This window comes from Chlorocebus sabaeus, chromosome 29 (assembly GCF_047675955.1).
Source record: "Chlorocebus sabaeus isolate Y175 chromosome 29, mChlSab1.0.hap1, whole genome shotgun sequence".
Lineage (NCBI taxonomy): Eukaryota > Metazoa > Chordata > Mammalia > Primates > Cercopithecidae > Chlorocebus > Chlorocebus sabaeus.
The window spans coordinates 3,607,018-3,629,367 of record NC_132932.1 but is presented as its reverse complement, the minus strand read 5'-3'; the positions used below and the strand labels follow the sequence as shown (position 1 = coordinate 3,629,367).

Here is a 22,350-nt window from a genome sequence, read left to right as displayed (position 1 = left end):
TCCAAACCATAGCGGGTATGTTTATCAGACTAACACTTAAAATGTGACTGTAAAATCTCATCTGGAGATCTCATCAAAAGTTTCAATATGAGGCCCATTCATGGGCCCTAAGTCTGTTATTGACTCAATACTAGGCATAATAGTGCAACAGATACTTTAAATATTTGTTCTCTCCCCTCCCATTCACCCTCCGGCTCTTTCAAGTCCTAAAGAGCCCCAGGCCCTTTTTTTTTTTTTTTCTTTCAAGCTGATGCTTCCCGGGCCTACACCCTGAGATGGTGGCACAGGATTCCTAGGATTCTCTCTAGCTTAAGAAGAACTTTAGTCTTTCCACTTCTGACCCTGGCAAAGACTTGCATATACTGATGGAGGCAGTAAACTCACACTCCTTTTTCCCTAAGGCTTCCTTCAAAGCTTGAAAACACAATGTGAAATTTCTTAGTAGTTATACATGTCAGGTCTCTGAGCCCAAGCTAAGCCATCATGTCCCCTGTGACCTGCACGTATACAGCCAGATGTCCTGAAGTAACTAAAGAATCACAAAATAAGTGAAATTTAAATGGCCTGTTCCTGCCTTAACTGATGACGTTCCACCACTAAAGAATTGAAAATGGCCGGTCCTTGCCTTAACTACAAAAGAAGTGAAAATGACCGGTCCTTGCCTTAACTGATGACATTACCTCGTGAAATTCCTTCTCCTGGCTCATCCTGGCTCAAAAAGTTCCCCCACTGAGCACCTTGTGACCCCCCACCCCTGCCCACTGGAGGACAACCGGCTTTGACTGTAATTTTCCTTTACCTACCCAAATCCTATAAAACGGCCCTACCCCATCTCCCTTCACTGACTCTCTTTTCAGACTCAGCCAGGCTGCACCCAGGTGATTAAAAAGCTTTATTGCTCACACAAAGCCTGTTTGGTGGTCTCTTCACACGGACACGCGTGAAAATCCATTCAGCCAAAGGGGCTGGCGATGGGTATTTTAATCTCTCAGTCTTAAGTGATGCCTAGGAGGCCATCTCTTTGACCATCCGGCTGGATTCAAAACCTTGCAGATGCTGCCTGTGGGCCTTGGGTGCTGACCTCCTTCTAGGGAGAAAGAGACCTGGTCAGGGCCTACGGGGTGGGTACCCAGTGAGCTTAGATTGCCCATGAGCTGGAGGTTGGGGAGGAGGGTGCTGGCGCCAGAGGGCGACGAGGCAAGAAGAGGCAGGCGGATGTAACACCGGGTGAGTCTGGGAGGCACCGCGAGGAGCCCGGACTAGAGTGGGTGGGGGGCGGGAGGAGAGCCTGCCTCCGACCTCCGAACGTCCCATCCCTTTCCTATGCCGACCCTGCTTCCCTGCCTGGGTTCTACGTTTATTCGGTGCTCCCTGAGCCCTATTTTAAAGCTGCTTTTTAAGAACTTCCTTTCTGCTCGCCTCCCCCAACTCCTGGCAGCGGTGACCGTGAACTCGCAGGACCTTCGCCCCCGCCCCCGCCCCCGCGAAGGCCCAGGGAAGAACGCTTTTGTCCTTTCTGTTCGCCCTCAACCTGACCCGTTGGGTCACCAGAGCTTCAGGAAAGACCTCAGAGGCCTAGGGCCAGGAGAGGCGAGAAAGGGTTGTGGTTTTTTGAGTGATTGAGATGGAGGACGAAGGGTTGTGGTTTTTTGAATGGTTGAGATGGAGGACGGAGGGAGCACTTAAAATTAGTTAACTTTAGTTAGACTCCCAGGAGAATTTCTGGATCCACAGACCAAGAAAACAGTCAAGTGGAAACAGCAAAAATGAATATAAATAATACATAATCCAGGGCTTTGCGTCCAGTGGGGTTGTTGGCAGGTCAGTGATTCCCGCTTTGGGTGCGGGAGACCCCAAGTATCACCTCCGAAACTGTTTTCTAGCTTTCCCTCTGTTCCTTTAGAAAGAAATGGTACAACACATGACTATCTCAATAGATGCAGAAAAGGCTTTCTGTAAAATTCAACATCCCTTCATGTTAAAACCCCTCAATAATCTAGGTTTTAAAGGAACATACCTCAAAATAATAAAAGCCATGTATGACAAACCCACAACCAACATCATACTGAACGGGCAAAAGCTGGAAGCATTCCCCTTGAACAGGCACAAAACACGGATGCCTTCTCTCACCACACCTATTAACATAGTATTGGAAGTTCTGGCCAGAGCAATAAAGCAAGAGATAGAAACACAGGGCATTCAAATAGGAAGAGAGGAAGTCAAACTATTCCTGTTTGCAGATGGCATGATCCTGTATCTAGAAAACCGCCTCATCTCAGCCCAAAAGCTTAAGAAAGCTGATAAGCTGCCAGGTGGGGTGGCTCACGCCTGTAATCCCAACACTTTGGGGGGCCGAGATGAGTGGATCACCTGAGGTCAGCACTTCGAGACCAGCCTGGCCAACATGGTGAAAACCCATCTCTACTAAAAATACAAAAAATTAGCCGGGCGTGGTGGCGGGCGCCTGTATTCCCAGCTATTCAGGAGGCTGCGGCAGGAGAATCGCTTGAACCCGGGAGGTGGAGGTTGTAGTGAGTCCAGATGGCACCACTGCCATGGGTGTCGCCTATTCAGCCTGGGTGACAGACAGAGATGCCGAGAAAAGAAAGAGGGGGGGGGGAGAGAGAGAGAGAGAGAGAGGGGGAGAGAGAGAGAGAGAGAGGAAGGAGGGAGGGAGGGAGGGAGGGAGGAAGGAAGGAAAGAAAGAAAAGAAGAAAAGAAAAGAAAAGAAAAGAAAAGAAAAGAAAAGAAAAGAAAAGAAAAGAAAAGAAAAGAAAAGAAAAGAAAAGAAAAGAAAAGAAAAGAAAGGAAAGGAAAGGAAAGGAAAGAAAAGAGAATGAGCAGCACCAGGGCTCCAGGGAAGCCCGGGAACCACCCTTTCTGAGCTGGGGATGCCCTTGGAATGTGACTGCCTTCTGGGGGTCGCTTCGGTCCTTATGAAAGGAAGCCGTGATTCTACCGTGGGCATGGGCGTCGGTCTACCTGAGGGTGCAGAGCGGCCTTCTTCCTCAACAAGAAGCCCGGCAATTACACCCAGCCTCGCCATGCTCAAACTGCAGGAGGGAGTTTCCTTTGAACGCAGTGACAGGCTTACAGGTCTGCGAACCAAAGGGCGCCTATTAAGTGACCTGAACTTCGACCCCATGGCACTCTAAGCAATATTTGCACCCACAGAACCACGATCCAACAGCAAAGAGTTCTTATTATTCAGTCTTCTGGAATAACTTGCACATCACCGTAGGATTTTTAAAGTTTCCGTGTTTTATTGCCTAGGTTAAGGAAAAGATAAAGGTCTTCCAGAGATATTGACGCTAATAATCGTCGATTACCTGCTAGCCCACACTTCCCGGGGCGAGTGAAGATTCAGTAATTCCTCCTCTCCTTGCGTTTGCTTAAATTCCTAAGGATGAATTAAAATGCTATCCGGAGCTCTGTTTCCGCGAAATTCAGAATTTTGCACTGGTACGCTGGGGCAAAATGTTGAGAGAATGAAGAAGGTAATTGCAAACAGCGATAGCTCGTGCGGTAGTGTGGCCGAGCGGTCTAAGGCGCTGGATTTAGGCTCCAGTCTCTTCGGGGGCGTGGGTTCGAATCCCACCACTGCCAGTGGTATGTTTTATACAGCGAGGATTCTGGATTCTGAAGTACTAACAAATTCTAGCTATTAAGGAAATTATATCTTCCTTTCCCAGGACGCTCCCGGATTACACACCATTAGTTCCTTTGAACTCTGTGTTCAAGATTAAAATCACCTGGGTTTCCGATGGGGAATAGTGTCCCTTAGGGAGGCAGGACTCCTCGTCCGCGGTCTCTCCTACCTTACTCGTTGTACTGATTCTCTGGATCCCAGTTTTTGCACTGCACCATTTGGGTTCCCGCAATCAGGAAAGTTCAGTTCTCTTCTAAAATACACGCTCGCATTGAATTATTGTCATTACCTAATTTAAGCATAAGATGGCCAGGAAGTTTTTCCAGAAACTTTCCCATTGGTCCCATCAGTCCGCGGCCGAGACTGCTTGAGGAGTTGCAGCTCTGTGCTCGCGAAATATCCTGCCCAGACCCTATTTTGGTTCTAACCACGTCACTTTTGTAATTGAACATGGATGGATGGATGGATGGATGGATGGATGCATAAAGCAAAAACTCAGCGGCCGGGCGCAGTAGCTCACACCTGTAATCCCAGCACTTTGGGAGGCCGAGGCGGGCGGATCAAGAGGTCAGAAGATCGAGACCATCCTGACCAACATGGTGAAACCCCGTCCTAGTAAAAAAAATACAAAAGCCGGGCGTGGTGGCGCGGACTGACCTGTAGTCCCAGCTACACGGGAGGCTGAGGCGGAGGAATCGCTTGAACCCGGGAGGCGGAGGTTGCAGTGAGCCAAGATCGCGCCACTGCACTCTAGTCCTGGCGACAGAGTAAGACTCCGTCTAAAAAATACTCTCAGCAAGGTTCATGCTCTCTCTCATTCAGAGATCACTATCTCATGGGGAATGGGGAGAAGACAAGTAAACAGTTATTTTGAGTTTGTGCTTCAAAAACACTTCAAAACGGATTCTTGACTAACTCTGTTCATTGGGCCCGGGGGCGTCTGTGAATGTTGTGGGTTTAGTCACCCTCCTGCCCCTTCCCAGTGAAGCAGGTTACGGTGGTGCCGACATTTCGGGTTTCTGAACTACCCAGCTACAATACTCGCGTAGAAACTAACCCACTGTGGAAAATTAGAAGGGTTACACTCAGGGCCTATTTAGTGGTATCGTCTCAGAATGGTTGTCCTACTGCGTTTTTTAGCCACAACAGCCCGTCACTTACAGAAGTACTCATGGATTTGGCCAGGCAGCTTCCTTGGGGAGAGATTTCACTGCCGTGACATGAGGAATGAATGAAAGAAACTGAGCAGAGAACAGCGACTCTGTGCAAGAACCAAGTGTCATGCCACCCAGGCTGGAGTGCAGTGGTGTGATCACTACTCATTGCAGCCTCGAGCTCCCGGACTCAAGCGATCCTCCCGTCTGTCTCCCAAGGAGCTAGGATCACAGTTCTGCACTATCACGCCCACGCCCGGCTGTTTGCTTACTTGCTTGTTTGTTTTGGTAGAGCCCAGGGATTGGGTGGGAGTTGGGAGGGGCGCGGCAGTGGGGAGGGGCATGGTCTCTCTAGGTCGCCCAGGTTGATCTCGAACTCCTGGGCACCTAGCGTCATGCCACTTTTTGACTCTGCCCTCCTTTTTATATCTTCCTCCCTCCTCATTCAAAATCCTCTTCCGTGCACTCCCAGAACATCTTCCATTTCACTTTGATGACTCCTCCAGACCAGTTCCCTTCTTTTTCACCCACCTATCACCAAGAAATATCTTGGGCCCCCAAGATGTTCACAAAAGAAGCCTTTTGTTTTGCTTCTCTCAGAAATCGAGAGACAAGGCATGTTTTGCTCCCAATGCCTAGTCGGGGGAAAATATCTCTATATCTGTGGATAAATTGGACCTTCCTGGCACTTTTATAAAATTCCCTGTTTGCATAATTTCTGTATCATTGTTCTTCCTTTTTCCACAAGGCAATTGTTCTGTCTTCCAATTCTGTTTTATGAAAATAAATCAAATTTAAAAGTTGTTGGAACGCCCCCACCCACCGCCACAATGCTCTAAGCCTTCAGAGAGATGTGACTGTGATCTGAGTCACATATGGTTACAACTTCTTTCTTAGATTATAGATTAACTCACTTTCTTATTTTTCAGGTTCTGCGTGTACCAGAGAGAATTAAAGGACATCAAGAAAAAAAAACCTACAGTCTTCTTAAGTAATGACCCTCGTTATAGATGAATTTTCCTTTGTCTTGTCCTGCTTTGTTTGCTTAGACCAGATAACAGAAAACCCATGATTATTATGTCCTCTACAAAAAATGTTAAATGTACCCTTGCCAAAAAGAAACACTGCCTATAACCAATCAAATGGCTGTAACTATGTGCCAACCTTGTATGAATAGTGTATGAATCATGAATCATGTTGTAATCCTGCTAAAAACTCCTCTGTCTCTGCCTATACAAATGAAACCTCAACTTTCCTTCTTCAGAATGCTGACCCTATTCCTTTGGAGTTGGTATTTCCAGGTGGCCCATCCTCACAGTTTCGGCTTGAGTAAACTCTCTTTAAATTAGAGTCTTACCCTTTTGATTATTTCAGGCTGACAGTTTGTTTTCCCTTCTTCCTGAAAAGTAATTCTGTGCATTATGTTGAGACTGGGTTAATTTTTGTTTTTCTGTTCATCTCCTTCTAGTGACTCCCAGAAACCTGATCTATCTAGCTGGATGTTTTCAGCTCCATAGAGGCCATCATTTCCATTGAAACGAAGTGCACTGAAACTTCCTCCATTCCTTCTCCCACTCCTCCTCCCCGCCAGGCCAGCATTTTCCACATTCCAGCATTCTCTCCATCTACCAAGGACACTAGCATTCCCCAGACCCTCAAGAGCACCACCTCAGAATGTTTTTGCTTATATTGTTTTACTCTTTTCACTGTCCCTTAGTTTCAGTTAATTCCCTCTCCTGTTGATGGAAGGATGCTGACTTGTTTCTATCTCCCCTCATTCATGCCACTCACCATCCCTGCCTTTTTTCTGCCTGCATCACCTCTGCACCACCAAAATGATTCTGAACCCCTATCCTTCCTGCTGTCCCCTCCTCTTGTTCCTCTTGATAGTACCAGCCTCTCCTCCAGCTCTACTCTACCACCCCTGCCACATCCGTTACCCCACTCCTCTCTGGCACTCTTACTGGCATTTCCCCCAACACATCTGTCTCCACACACACATATCGGAAAGCTCCCTAACTCATTTAAGCTTGCATCAATATTTCTGTCAAATTCTAGCTCAAAATTCAACTTCAGGAAGCCCTCTTCAGTTAGTTCCTCCTCACCATTCTGATCCCTCCTTTTCATTGTCTTGAATGTGGTCCTATATCGTTTCGTAAACCTTTATGGCAGTATCAATAAATCAACACAGCGTTATCTATTTTGTTACTTCAACTAAACTGTGAATTAAACTTAAGTCACCAAGTTTTAAAAAAATTAATAGATTTTTACATCCAAGAGCAGTTTTAAGTTTACAGCAAAACCGGGTGGAAAGTACGGAGAGTTCTTGCATTTTGCCCTCTGTCCCCACAGCCTCCCTTATCAAGGACATCCTGCACCAGTATGGTACATTGGTTACAACTAACATTGATACACCATTATTAAACAAAGTCTGTAGTTTAAATCAAGATTCACTCTTGGTGCTGTACATTCTATGAGCTTGAACAAATGCATCATAATCATGACATATATACACTATTATAACACCATACAGAGTAGTTTCGCTGCCCTAAAAATCTTCTGTGCTCCACACGTTCATCCCTCTCACCTAACTCCTGGAAACTGCCGATGCTTTTACTATCTACATTGTTTTGCCTTTTCCAGAATGTCATATAGTTGAAATCATACAGTATACGGGCATTTCAGATTGGCTTCTTTTACTTAGCAATATGCCTTTAAATTTACTTCCATGTCTTTTTATTTCTTGATAACATGTATCTTCTAAGGGCTGATTGATATTCCATTGCGTGGATATAGCACAGTTTATCTATTCACCTGTTAAAGGATATCTTCATTGCTTCCAAGTTTTGGCAATTATACATAAAGCTGCTAATCATACATAAAGCTGTGAAGGGTACTGTGTGGACATATGTTCAACTCATTTGGGTAAGTACCTAAGAGTGTGATTGCTGATTGTATGAGAAACGTGTATTTGGTTTTGTAAGAAACTGCAAAAATTGTCTACCATAATGGCACTGGGTATTTTTAAACTTTATTTTATACAGTAAAAAACTTTTTTTTATGTAATGTATACAAGTGGCACATTTTGAAAACTACATAAAATTATAAAGAATATCAGTCACCCACAGATAAACAGATTTTGGCATATATCCTTTTTCATTCTTGAATAATAAATTTCTAAAAGTAGAAATAGAATACTTGATTAAATACAATGTCTTTTTAGAGTTCTTGATTTATAATGCCCAATTGTCCTCCAGAAAGCCATGACATTCTACAAGAATGTTCTTATCAGTATTAGATATTAATAAATAGTTTCCAATTTGATTTCTTATTAGGGAAGGAAGATTTTTCCATATGCATACTTGACCTTTTGCTTATTCTCGGTATCGTTTGTTTCGATCCTTTTGAGGGGCAGGCCTTTCTAAAGTATTTCTCCTTAAACCCTGAATTGTCTAGTATGAATTATTCACCGTAATGAAAAAGTGTAGCGTTTGGGGGTGAGGTTTAGGGATGTTACCCATTATCCACTCAATGTTAACTAGTCTTACAGATTAGGAGATCGATTCAAATCTAAAAAGAACATCATTAATTTACACCTCGTGAGTAAACAGAATCACATATACTGCAGAATCACAGAGGACGCATAAAATTAAGGTTCATGGTCAGCAAAATGTTCTTTAGTTGCCTGAAAATAGAAACCCAATTTAGTGCTTCACAGTCTTTGGGTTAGGATACATTAATGAAACCTTCTGTTGGCTGAGTAGACTGAAACACGAAAACACGGGCAGAATGGAACCGGCGACCTTAAGGATGGCTGTAGTTATAAACTCCTACAGTCCTCCGCTCTACCAGCTGAGCTATGGAAAATTGTCCGTGAGAGATGTTAGTGTAGATATTTGTGCATTGAGCAGCTGCTGGTGAGACTCCTGACTTCTTTGTATTTGGGCTCAGATTAGAGTTCAAAAGTTTCCAGAGAGCCAGATCTATAGAACTGAGTCCCGGGAGCAGCCTTGAGGCAGTAAGAAGTGAGATCTGAGTAGGAGGTAGTGAGAATGGAAACAGAGCTGAAGCCACCGGCTTGGGGTGAATCTGCGTAGCTTCTGAACTAGGCTGCCTTCAGAGTAATCTGCGAGCCAGTTTTCGCCCCAGGATGGCAGGAACGGACCACCAAGCAATCTGCAAGTTGAGAAGTGCGCAGGACTCCGGGGATCATGGCTATCAGCAGATTTGGTTAGATCTCTTCCTCACAAACACAGAGATATGGACCAAGTCTAGCACTTTTCTCCCAGAGACGTGAGCAATCTAGTTTCTTCCTCGCTTACTGCAGGTTACAAACACCTGTTTTCCCAGTATCGTTCATAGGAACCCCACGCTGTACTTTTTCGTCTCAAATCCAGGATCTGGCTTTCACGGAAAGATCATCAAGTGCTTCCTTTCTTCACTAGTCTGTTTCAGCATTGAAAAGGCTAAAAAGCTCCTGCTCTTTTGCAGGGGTGAAGGGGAAAAAAAACAAAAACACCCCTATTGCTAAGGCCCCAGCGAGATTTGAACTCACGACCCCTGGTTTACAAGAACAGTGCTCTAACCCCTGAGCTATGGAGCCACAACGCACAGCATTCATTTAACAATCAATCTATTATGCAGATAAATACTAGGTAACTAGTATTTACGTCTAAATAAGAAATACATTAAAAGGAATTTTTGAAGGACGTGACTCTTACATACAAGGAAAAACATTTTCTTGACCAGGCCCGGACTGGAATGCAAGTCACTGTAAGAGTAAAATGGGGAGTAACAAAATTATTTAATAAAAAGTAATGATTATTCATTCCAACTTTTAAATTCTGGATTATTTGCTTCTTTGGACATAGCTGAATTATTATCTTTTAAAAGTGGCTCTATTTTTATTACTAAAAGTATATGTTTCGCTAGGCAAATGACTTACGTTCTTTAAAAGAGATGAGTTTTCAGTTTGCTTGCTCATCAAAAACGAACAAACAAACCATAAAAGACATGAGCATTAATATATATTGCTATCTTAACGCATGCTCCACATTAGATGCTCCCCAGCATCAGGCTTGAGAAGTCCCAACTGTCGAACAATATCAGGGTCAGGGTGCGTTTCATTACAGAGGAGAATGCAAGAGTGATCAGAGACATTCTCCCAATCCACTTGGATTCTTAATCCAACTCTCTTAGTCTGAGATTGGGGTTGTTTTGAAATGGGAGGCGGCTGTCTTCAAGCCCAGGACGTACCCCTCGGACCTTCAGTTTGGGGGTAGACACAGTGAGGGCGCGAAGGCTTCCAGATCTCCCCCAGACTTTCAGCGGAGTCAGGCTCGGTCACAGATTCCTCTAAGTTACCTGAAGCAGAGGTGGCTAGAAGGGGTCCAGCCCTTTCCTTGGTCCTTTAACGCTCCTCTTCCTAGCATTTCGGAGTCCGGGCGGCAGCTCCTTCTCCTTGGGCCTCCGGGCTTTTCTAAGCGCCAACTTGAAGTCCAGAAAGAATAAAAGGGGCTTCGTCGCAAGGGAAGGTTCGGGAGGAAGAGTTTCTCTTCTTTTGTCTCCTTTGGTGTCAGCCTGACCAGGAGGCTCAGTCATTCACTAGACAGCTCCCACTGGCCAGGAGCGAGCTCGGCGCAGGGCAAGCCCTGTGATCAAGGCAGACACTGCTGCGCCCTGGGGAGGTTAGAGCAAGAGCCTGGGAGCTTCGGTTCCCAAGTAGAAAAGGCTGCCGAGTAAAGACAATCCTCCCCCCACCACCCACCCACCACCTTTTGAGTGGTAGAGAAGTGGGCTTCTACAGAAGAGAGTGTGGACAGAGAGCAACTTTTCCCCGACGGCACCTCTTGGGCGCCCTTGAAAGACACCTTAAATCTAAACCTATAATACAGAGGTAATCAACTAAAGCTGAAAGCGAAAGGCCAAAGCACCCACGTGGAGTGCTGGGTGCTGTAGGCGAGAGGTCTGAGGTAGTGGTTTTTAGAGCTCAACATCTTTGGTAATGTTGGTTCGACATTTTCCCCTGCAAGTCCCGCGGTGACCTTTATCTTTCGGCGAGTGAAATCGGTCGTTCTTGTTTTTCCTGGGTCCTCCAACCACCGGCCACCTTAAATGGTTCAGTCCCTTTGAGTACTCGGACCCTTCCTGTCCATTGACCGACACAGCTCGGCCTGGATCCTGAAATGAACGTTTTTACCTTCGGAAAGCTGCGGCTCGGATCCTTCCGAACTCGCACGTTGGCTTTCTTGGGGGCTGGAGAAAATCACTGGCCTCGAAAGGAATCAAAGCTGTTCAAGTGTTGCGCTACAACAACAACAAAAATAAATGAACACTCTTACAGAAAAGTATCATTCCAATTCCGGCTCGTTGGTCTAGTGGTATGATTCTCGCTTTGGGTGCGAGAGGTCCCGGGTTCAAATCCCGGACGAGCCCCTTTCTGTTTCATCTTTCTCTCTTTAAGGCCAGTAGTTAACAATGCAATCGCCGCCACAGCTAGGTCACCTAGCTTGAAGGCTCGACCTGCAGGGGATGAGATTGTTGAACAAACTGGTGGCTTTTGCTGAAAGAATCAAATACAAGGAAGGTGCTACGAAGCGCCAAGGTCTTCACCACAGATCGAGGCTCCCAGACCGGCTCTGACAGGATCTTTTGTCAGGAGGAGAGTGTTCGGGCAGTTCTTACCCAGTATTTTGTGTGCAACAAACTAGTGCACTTCTCACTAGGTCACTTCGTACGGAGAAGATTGCTACCGGAAGGCGTGTTAGGGTCACAATGTCCCGATAGCGCCCGCTTTCTGAGTCCCTGACTGCGCGGTGATCCAGCCGCGGGATGGAGTCCAGCCCTTGCTCTGGCCTTGGCGCTGCTCCACAGCGCGTTGTTGCACTCTTGGTTGTTCTAGTGAGACTTCCTATCTCACAGTTGCAAGCGCTGTTGCATCGTTCGAAGTCGCAGCCCTGGGAACTTGAGGGCTTAGAGGACACAGACATTCATTTTGTTCAAGGAAGCGCAATTGAATTATTTCCAGGTGTTATTTTCGGAAACACAGTATAACATAGGAATAGTCGTTTTTGTCACTTCTGGCAAGAATCCACTAGTCCCTTTAGTGCTCTTTGACAGCTCACTTGAACAATCAACAGGTTCTACTGTTGGGTGTCTACCTATAATCCTTGAGTGTGGTTCGATTCTGGAGTAAAGAAGTTGCCCTCGCAATGAACTGCTGGGATGATGGGAGCCTCAAAGTTGCTTGTCTTTCTAAGTAGCTTGTTTAGAAAGGAATCTTTAGGCCGAGCGCGGTGGCTCATGCCTGTAATCCCAGCACTTCGGGAGGCCGAGGTGGGTGGATCACCTGAGGTCAGGAGACCAGCCTGACCAACATGGTGAAACTCCATCTCTACTAAAAATACAAAATAATCAGACATGGTGGTGCGCGCCTGTAACCCCAGTTACTCGGGACGCTGAGGTAGGAGAATTGTTTGAACTCAGGAGGCAGAGATTGCAGTGAGCCAAGATTGTGCTATTGCCCTCCAGCCTGGGCAACAAGAGCAAAACTCCATCTCAAAAAAAAAAAAAAAAAAAGGGAAATTTTTAACAGGATTTCTGTCTAGCCCAATTATATTTGTCCTTTCTGAGGTTTCCCTTGGAAGAGTTATGCGTCCAGAAGAAAATAAGGGGTTTTCTGACGGATGATTACAGGAAGGGAGGAGAAAAGGAAGAATCTGCCAACATGCCCTGACTTCCAGGTTGTCTGGCGGGTGGGAGAGGTGAGATGTCTAGCCTGGGAGTTTGTCTTTGCTGAACAACTGCCAGTGAATATGCCCAACAGGAAATTGGATATAGCGTCTGTGATACATCACATAAACAGAATTAAAAATAAAAATAATATGATGATCTCAATAGATGCAGAAAAAAGCATTTAACGAAATCCAGCATCCCTTTATGATCAAAACCATCAGTAAAATCAACATAGAAGGGACATGTCTCAAGGTAACAAAAGCCATCTATGACAAACCAATAGCCAACAAGGAAAAGTTGAAAGCATTCCTCCTGGAACAAGGCAAGGATGCCCACTTTCACCATTTCTATTCAACATAGTACTGGAAGTCCTAGCCAGAGCAATGAGACAAGAGAAAAAAATAAAGGGCATCCAAATTGGAAAAGAGGAAGTCAAACTGTCACTGTTTGCTGATGATATGATCGAATACCTAGAAAACTCTAAGGACCCATCCAAAAAGCTCCTGGATGTGATCAGTGAATTCAGTAAAGTTGCAGGATACAATATCTACGTACAGTCAGTAGCACTGCTATATACCAACAACGACCAAGCTGAGAATCAAATCAAGAACTCAATCCCTTTTACAACAGCTTCAAAAATAAAAAATAAAATAGCAATATGCTTAACCAAGGAGGTGAAAGATCTCTACAAGGAAAATTGCAAAATACTGCTGAAAGAAATCATAGATGACAAAAACAAATGAAAACACATCCCATGCTCATGGATGGATAGAATCAATATTGTGAAAATGACCATACTGCCAAAAGCAATCTACGGATTCAATACAATTCCCATCAAAATACCATCGTCATTCTTCTCAGAACTAGAAAAAACAATCCTAAAATTCACATGAATCCAAAGAAAAAGCCTGCATAGCCCCCAAGCAAAGCTAAGTGTAAAGAACAAATCTGGAGGCATCACATTACCTGTCTTCAAACTATACTGCAAGGCTATAGTTACCAAAACAGCGTGGTACTGGTAAAACAAAACAAAACATGTAGACCAATGTAACAGAATAGAGAACCCAGAAAAAAAACCAACTACAGCCAGGCGCAGTGGCTCAAGCCTGTAATCCCAGCACTTTGGGAGGCCAAGACGGGTGGATCACGAGGTCAGGAGATCCAGACCATCCTGGCTAACACAGTGAAACCCCCTCCCTACTAAAAAATGCAAAAAACTAGGCGGGCGAGGTGATGGGCGCCTGTAGTCCCAGCTGCTTGGGAGGCTGAGGCAGGAGAATGGCGTGAACCCGGGAGGCGGAACTTGCAGTGAGCTGAGATCCAGCCACTGCACTCTAGCCTGAGTGACAGAGCGAGACTCCATCTCAATAAAAAAAATAAAATAAAATAATCCATATTGCCTACAGTATACACTGCTCAGGTGATGGGTGCACCAAAATCTCAGAAATCACCACTAAAGAACTTCACATAACCAAAAACCACCTGTTCTCCTAAAACAATTGAAATAAAATAAATAAATAACAAAAATAGTGTGTTCTAATAAGTAGAACACACTATTTCAAGCAAGAGGACAAGATCAGTCATGCCAAACTCTGCTAAGTATAAAGAGTAAAATAAGCTTGCTGAGTTAAGCATCATTGTCATAATCGATGATGTCATTAAGAGTTTTATTTATTTATTTAATTTTTGAGACAAGGTCTCACCCTGTAGCCCAGACTGGAGTACAGTAATGCGATCATGGCTCGCTGCAGCCTGGAACTCCCAGGCTCAAGCAATCCCCCTTGTTGGCTTCCCAACGTGCTGGGATTGTAGGCATGAGCCACTGCACCTGGCCTTATTAAGAGTTTTATATGTGAAATAATGCAAACAGAAGCATTTTCTACTACTTCTAAACTAAGTATATTCTGTCTTAACTGTATATTTAAAAACAAAATACAAATTTCATGTCAATGAAGGTAAGATCTTAGAAAGGAAAGCTTAGAAAAAAAATCAATAAACAGATTTTTATTTATTCTTTTATTTAATCACAAACTTTAATGGACACACAAGTTTGTATCACTGTTATATGCAAGCACACACTCATATGCGCACTCAATCCACACATACCATCATACCAAATTTCAGGCAAATTTATTTCATATAATAGTTTGAATAAAGGCGCTTGTCATGGTACTTTTATAGAAAATTGAAGCCGGGTGCGGTGGCTTACGCTTGTAATCCCAGCACTGTGGGAGGGTGAGGCAAGCGGATCACCTGAGGCCGGGAGTTCAAGACCAGCCTGACCAACATGGGGAAACCCCCGTCTCTGCTAAAAATACAAAATTAGCCAGGTGTGGTGGCACATGCCTGTAATCCCAGCTACTCGGGAGGTTGAGGCAGGAAAATCGCTTGAACCCGGGAGGTGGAGGTTGCGATGAGCTGAGATTATGCCATTGCCCTCCAGCCTGGGCAACAAGAGGGAAACTCCATCTCTGAAAAAAAAAAAAAGAAATTCGAGAAACTCTGTGATTACCAATCTGATTAGTCAATGTACTATTAAACTAATACATTTTTTATATCAGGGGAATGGCTAATTTCGCCAGATCCATCTTAATCTTGGTAAAGTAGAACACTTTTTTTTTGAGACGGAGTCTTGCTCTGTTGCTCAACTTGAGTGCAGTGGCACAATCTTGGCTCGCTGTAACCTCAGCCTCCCAGGTTCAAGCGATTCTCCTGTATCAGCCTCCTGAGTAGCTGGGACTGCAGGCACGCACCACCACGCCCAGCTAATTTTTGTATTTTTGTTTGTTTGTTTGTTTGTTTTGAGACAGAGTCTGGGTCTGTTGCCCAGGCTGGAGTACAGTGGAGGAATCTCAGCTTACCACAACCTCTGCCTCCCGAGTTCAAGAGATTCTCCTGCCTCAGCCTCCCAGGTAGCTGGGACTACAGGCACTCACCATCATGCCCAGCTAATTTTTTTATTTTTAGTAGAGCCGGAGTTTCACTATGTTGGCCAGGCTGGTCTCAAACTCCTGACCTTGTGATCTGCCTGCCTTGGCCTCCCAAAGTGCTGGGATTACAGGTGTGAGCCACCGTCACCGGCTAACATTTACTTTTTTAGTAATCTTTTTCCCCTATGTCCACGGTATAATAATTAGTTCATTATATAAATTTATAGTCACATTTATCTTCTCAAAAATGGATCCAAATTTACTTTCTCAGATACACTACAAAGTATTCATACTTTTTAAAATTTTGCTCCCTGGTATAGTTTTTATTGTGATATTTCTCTTCATAATCATGTTCAATTATCTTATGCCTTGTTAGTATAATTACATCTTCTTAGAGTCACTTTTAAATTTTAAATGGTCTTGGCCCAGGCGCAGTGGTTCACTCCCGTAATCCTAGCACTTTGGGAGATCGAGGCGGGCCGATCATCTGAGGTCAGGAATTCGAGACCAGTCCGGCCAACATGGCGAAACCCTGCCTCTACTAAAAGTACAAAAATTAGCTGGGCATGGTGGCGGGCGCCTGTAATCCCAGCTACTCCGGAGGCTGAGGCCGGAGAATCGCTTGAACTCAGGAAGCGGAGGTTGCAGTGAGCCAAGATCGCGCCATTGCACTCCAGCCTGGGTGACAAGAGCAAAGAGCAAGGCTCTGTCTCAAAAAAAACAAAAAGAAAGAAAGAAAAAAGAAGTCTTACTATATTTTACATTTTAGCCCACAGTCCCATATGTGTAGATGGATAGATCGATTGATTGATAGACAGATAGATGTGTGTGTATGCATATATTTATGTATTTATGAGCCAGAGGCAGTGGCTCATCATGCCTGTAATCCCAGCACTTTGGGAGGCCGAGGCGGGTGGATCACCTGAGGTCAGGAGTTCGAGACCAGCCTGACCAACATGGGGAAACCCCATTTCTACTAAAAAATACAAAAATTACCCGGGCTTGGTGGGGGGTGCCTGTAATCCCAGCTACTCAGGAGGCTGAGGCAGGAGAGTCACTTGAATCCCAGAGGCAGAGGTTGAAGTGAGCTGAGATCATGCCATTGGTTTCCAGCCTGGGCAACAGAGCAAGACTCCGTCTCAAAAACAGAAAAAAAATTATATATTTATATTTTCACATGTATTACGTCTACCCTAAAAGTCTATGCATTCCTTGATGGCAAAGGCCAATATTTGTACCTCTAACATACCAACTTACTTCCTAGAACACGGTATTTAACAAATTTTATTGAATTAAATTGAGCCCAAAGTTATTTTTCACAATGAAACACATGTTGAAAATGGGTGGTTTAACATGCTTTATTGCCATAATATGGGGCAATTACTTCAAGAAATGTTATAAATTGTTACATGAATTCCTTTCCTTGCCCAGTGGCTGGAATGGACTTCAGATTTTTATGTTTCATGAAACTAGGTAATTTTTAAGGCACTATTTCATCTCCTCTCTGGGCAACACTTCTAGATCACTCCAGAAGAGTTATTTTCACCCTCTGAATCAATCATTCTTTCCATTTCTTTAATACTCAGAAATATATTGGAATAAAATTATCTAGTGTGTTTGCATGTGTTACGAATAGAACCAGATAAAAACATTTCTATTTTCTATGCCCACTGACGCCTGTGGCTAACTCTTGATGCTAATACTCAGTTTGCCAGTTTTGTAGCTTTTGTAAACCTCCTTATCATCCACATTCCCTTAAATTGTTATCTGTCCCTTAGTTCTCCCCTCTAAAGTTCAAACGGCTTGAGGTTACAAATTATTCTTGTTCATCTTAGCATATATTCGTATATCACAGTGTTCAACAAAGATTCTTCACAGACCTTTACTGAATGAAGAAATGAATAAATAAATATTTGTTTCTAAGATTTCCAAAGGCACCATGAATAGGAATCCCCATTCCCTTTTCAAATGTCCAATAAAGCAGATAAAATTTACTGCAAAGTTTGGTTCTTGGTAGATACAACAATATTTGGTATTCTTCTTTTTTTTTTTTTTTAGATGGAGTTTTGCTCTTTCGCCCAGGCTAGAGTGACATGGCACGACCTTTGCTCACTGCAACCTCCGTCCCCTGGGTTCAGTGATTCTCCTCCCTTCTTATATAATGAGATTATATAAAATTGCCCTTTTCGGTAGCTGCGATTACAGGTGCCCGCTACCACGTCCAGCTAATTTTTGCATTTTTGTAGAGGCAGGGTTTTGCCATGTTGGCCGGACTGGTCTACGAACTCCTGATCTCAGATGATCCACCCGTCTCGGCCTTCCAAAGTGCTAGGATTACAGGCGTGAGCCACCGCTTCCAGTCTATGTGGCATTCTTAACTCTTTAATATGAAAGCTCCTTTTTCCAATCTTGATTTTACCAAAAACAAAAGAAGATTTAACACAACAGAACAAGAATGTAAAAAGATGAACAAATGAATGAAACATAATCCAATGAGAAAATGAGTGGAGATGTCTTTATCACTGTAATAAAGTGCACACCAGAAGAATACAGTAAAGGCTATATTCAAAAAATCCCTCATTGATCTGCTTTTCCAAAGGCACCTGGAATTACCATAGAGAAGTAATTAAGTCCCTTTATTAAATTTGCTTCACCTCTGTTTCCTCTAGTAGTAAATGTAAATTTTTCTAAAAAGTATACACAAAAATATACAGATAATCTATTTTTACTTCATTTTATATCTGTAAGGAAGTTTTTCTTAAAATTCTTGATTTGCATAAACAGTTGGAAGGCTCTACTTAGACTCTCAATCAGTTTCTCGCTTTTGAAGAGAGTGCACACATGGATTTAAATGTTGAATTAAAGCTGTGGTTCCTCTTCTCAAACAAATGCATATATATTCAAGCACATAAAATTTAGATACCTATCAGGCATATACATTTTCTGAAACCCATCCTTAGATTCCCTACATGACCATGGACTCTTAGGTTAAGACTCACAGGTTGGAAGGTCTTAGGAAGTGTTGATGATATTGATCACGATATATCAATAATAATAATAATAATAAGCATTATTATTATTAGGTATGATCTAGGATCAAGAAATTTTGCCTGAAAGAGAAGAAGTGTGAATTGATGACCTGGGAATTCATTAGTAGTTCCAGAATTCAGTCTTTTGGTGATGTCCATAATGATGATGGAAAGGAGCATGCTAATGAGAATGTCTGGATTTCAAAATATGATTTTTAAAAATGCCAACAAGACCAGGCATGGTGGCTCACACCTGTAATCCCAGCACTTTGGGAGGCTGAGGTGGGTGGATCACTTGAGACCAGGAGTTTCAGACTAGCCTGGCCATCGAGCGAAACCCTGTCTCTACTAAAAATACAAAAATCAGCCAGGTGTGGTGGTGGGCACCTGTAATCCCAGCTACTCAGGAGGCTGAGGCAGGAGAATTGCTTGAACCCAGGAGGTGGAGGTTGCAGTGAACCAAGATCGTGCCACTGCACTCCAGCCTGGGCGACAGAGTGAGACTTTCTCTCTAAAAAAAAAAAAAAGACTAGTTACCAGTCTCTTCACTCTCACATTACTGCTTTCTCATTGAGACAGTTATCAAGTAAAAGATTCCTTAAAAAGTCTGCCACCACCTTCCTAAACATGTCCTTCAAAGATTCCTTGACTTGCTCATTACGTAAGGCGTAGATGAATGGATTCAGCAGTGGTGTCACAAATGTCGTTATTACTGTCACTGCCCAGTTAGTGTCCACCGAACCACTCTGCGATGGCCTCACATAGAGAAAAATGGCACTTCCATAGAAGAGGGTCACCACTATCAAGTGGGAGGTACAGGTAGAGAAGGCCTTCTGACGGCCTGAAGCAGAGGGGATTCTCAGGACAGCCAGGACAATGAGGCCGTAGGACACAGCAGTAATCAGCAAGGAAGATACAATGACAAGGGAGGCCAGGACAAAGTCAGTCTCCTCCAGCTTCTTGGTGTTGGTGCATGCCAGGCGTAACAGTGGGCCACTGTCACAGAAGAAGTGCTGCACCACAGCACCCTGCTTACAGAAAGGAAGCAAGGCCACAGCCACTGTGGGACCAAGCACAGGGGCAAGTCCCCCCACCCAGCAGGCCAAGGCCACACGAATGCACACGGCCCCACTCATGAGCAAGGGGTAGCGCAGAGGATGACAGATGGCTAGGTAGCGATCCACAGACATGACAGCCAACAGTAAGAACTCAGAGGCCCCGAGAAAGAAGTAGAAATAGAATTGGGTGATACACGCAGCAAAGGAAATAGTGTGTTGCCTTGAAAGGAAATCGCTCAGCATCTTTGGAATGATGACGGAAGTGAGCAGAATCTCTAGGCAGGACAGGTTACCCAGAAAGAAGTACATGGGGGTCTGTAGTCGAGTATCAGCCCTTACCACCCCCACAATCAACACATTGCCTGTCAGAATCAGAAGATAGACAAGAAGGAAGACAGAAAATAATTCCACTTTTGTGTTGTTGAGATGTGGGAACCCTGCCAGGACGAACTCTGTTGCATCACTACTCTGGTTCCCATCAGGAGTCATTATCTTTTCCACCTGTGCAACAACAAAAACATGGTCCTGGTAAGAACAGGTCCTCTGCTTACAATCCTGAAACTTACTTTATCATGGTATGGGACACATATCCCCAGTTTTTCCAATTGCAGGTCCTGTTAAGATCTGAAGCACTTCAGGTCATCATCTGATTGATTTTAGCACTGGAGAAGATTTTCTCTAAAGGGTAACAAAACTTAGGTATGAAAATGCCAGGGGCCTCCATCTCCTCAATCTTCACATCTCCTGTTCTCAGATCTTAAATAAGACACCTCATTATTGTAATAACAATATCACTGAGCATCTGAATTGGACAAAAATATCTGAAAAACGATTTTGTGAAGAATATGATCACCATTCAACCGGGATCAGAACTGGAGTCAGACTACCTAGTTTTCAATTCCTGCATCTCCACTTACTGGCTGAGTAGCCTTGGCAAGGTTACTTACCCTCTCTGTGCTCCTCAGTTGTGAAATACAGTAAGAAGCAAATGATATAATAGTGCAAAGAATTTAAGAGTTTCTAGCACTTAACTTAAAAATTATGTGGCAGAGAAAGCCCCTGGCTATAAGTTAGGACGCCAGAATCTAGGCTTGGCTTGCCATTACCCTTGGAAGATTATCAATTTGTGCTTTAACTGTCCAACTATGCAATGAATCACAGGAATCTAGACTATCAGTATACCTAATGAAATGATATAAAATTACCCTTTTTGGCAGGACGCAGTGGCTCACACCCGTAATCCCAGCTCTTTGGGAGACCGAGGCGGGCGGATCACTTGAGGCCAGGAGTTCCAGACCAGCCTGGCCAACATGGGGAAACCCCGTCAGACATTTGTCAGAGCTAAATTATGAATTTCTGACTGTAACTGTTAATAAAATAACAAATTATGTTCTTATTCTTTGATTCTTATTCTTCAATTCAAGTCCTCGCAGTTCTGAGGACCGCCACCAGTTAGAAAAATCAAGTCAATTATAGGCTTGTTTAAAAATGCCTCAGGTATCAGGAGAATCCTTATTCCCTTTTGACAGAGCAGGAGCACCATCATCTTGGACAAACACTGCCCCTTTAAGTTCCAGCTCCCTTTCTAGCCTCATGCATTTCAAAGAAATCACTTCTCTTCTAACTACAAGCAGCCAGGGAGAGCAGACAGTAAAACACAGATAAGACAGTTTGGGAACAGAGGGAGGTGAAGGGAAATTCTTTTGGGTAACTGCCAAACTTCACCCTCATATAATGGGCCACAGTAAAACGGTGGGCCTTAATAAGCACCTTTCTTTCCCTTCAGGTGCACTAAGATAGGGAAGCTAAAAGCACACTCAGGAGTATGCCTGCAGCTACAGAAAGATGTATGGGAACAGACACAAAACTGTCCCTCCCAGAGAAGCACAACAGAGACACAGAAGCAGGCCAATCCTCTGATAAACTCTCCCACCCCGAATTCTTAAAAACTCTTAGTCTGTAAGAGAGTGTGCCTCTGACCTAACTTGACCAGAAGCTCCTCTCAGGTTTGTTTTCTGTAAAATAAACCTGTCTTGACTGGCAAGCCACCTTTCATGTTTCTTTCTTCTTTCTTTAATTCTTACACCTTTAGCCATGCAAAACGTAAGAACTGATCTTAAGACCATGGTTCTCTGTCAGCTCTATTGTTCTCTTTTGTTGTTGTTGTTGAGATGGAGCCTCACTCTGTTGCCCAGGCTGGAATGCAGTGGCATGATCTTGGCTCACTGCAACCCCCACTTCCTGAGTTCAAGCGATTTTCCTACCTCAGCCTCCTGAGCAGTTGGGACTGCAGGCACGTGTCACCACACCTGGATAATTTTTGTATTTTTAGTAGAGACAGGGTTTTGCCATCGTGGCCAGGTTGGTCTTGAACTCCTGGCCTCAAGTGATCTGCCCCTCCTCGGCCTCCCAAAGTGCTAGAATTACAGGTGTGAGCCACCATCCCCGGCCAACCCTATTGTTCTCTAGCACACCCCAACAGTCTTTGTTCTCAGCAAGCATTAGATTCTTTACTTACAATTTCTCTCCTGTGGGTCCCACAGGTCCAGACAGGAAAATGTCTGGAGCTTTTTTCTAGGATAAAAGAGTTCTGTGGTCTTTCTCCCCGAGGATTCATTCAGAGTCTCCGCTCCCTCCAGCTTCTATAGAAATTGCCTATTGTCAGTAAAGTCATTCAACTTTTGCTTCATATTTATTATGTACCAGATGCTGCTGTAATTGGAGATTCAGAGATAGAAGACATTGCCATTACCCTCATGTAGCTCACAGCCCACTAAGAATGACAGAAAAATCAAG

At 44.0% G+C, this 22,350-nt stretch overlaps 1 protein-coding gene and 3 non-coding genes across 4 annotated transcripts; 2 read left to right on the top strand and 2 right to left on the bottom strand.

Annotated features, from left to right (window-relative positions):
- The first annotated feature begins 3,524 nt into the window (after nucleotides 1-3,524).
- TRNAL-UAG (transfer RNA leucine (anticodon UAG)) lies at nucleotides 3,525-3,606 on the top strand. Its single transcript has one exon. It is a non-coding gene; the product is annotated as a tRNA-Leu (tRNA).
- A 5,727-nt stretch (nucleotides 3,607-9,333) lies between these two features.
- TRNAT-UGU (transfer RNA threonine (anticodon UGU)) lies at nucleotides 9,334-9,406 on the bottom strand. Its single transcript has one exon. It is a non-coding gene; the product is annotated as a tRNA-Thr (tRNA).
- A 1,760-nt stretch (nucleotides 9,407-11,166) lies between these two features.
- TRNAP-UGG (transfer RNA proline (anticodon UGG)) lies at nucleotides 11,167-11,238 on the top strand. Its single transcript has one exon. It is a non-coding gene; the product is annotated as a tRNA-Pro (tRNA).
- Nucleotides 11,239-18,823: 7,585 nt separating this feature from the next.
- Nucleotides 18,824-20,043, bottom strand: OR6S1 (olfactory receptor family 6 subfamily S member 1). The gene has a single exon (XM_007990679.3). The coding sequence runs from the start codon at nucleotides 20,041-20,043 to the stop codon at nucleotides 19,048-19,050; it is 996 nt and encodes a 331-aa protein (XP_007988870.3). The 3' UTR covers nucleotides 18,824-19,047.
- Nucleotides 20,044-22,350: the final 2,307 nt, after the last annotated feature.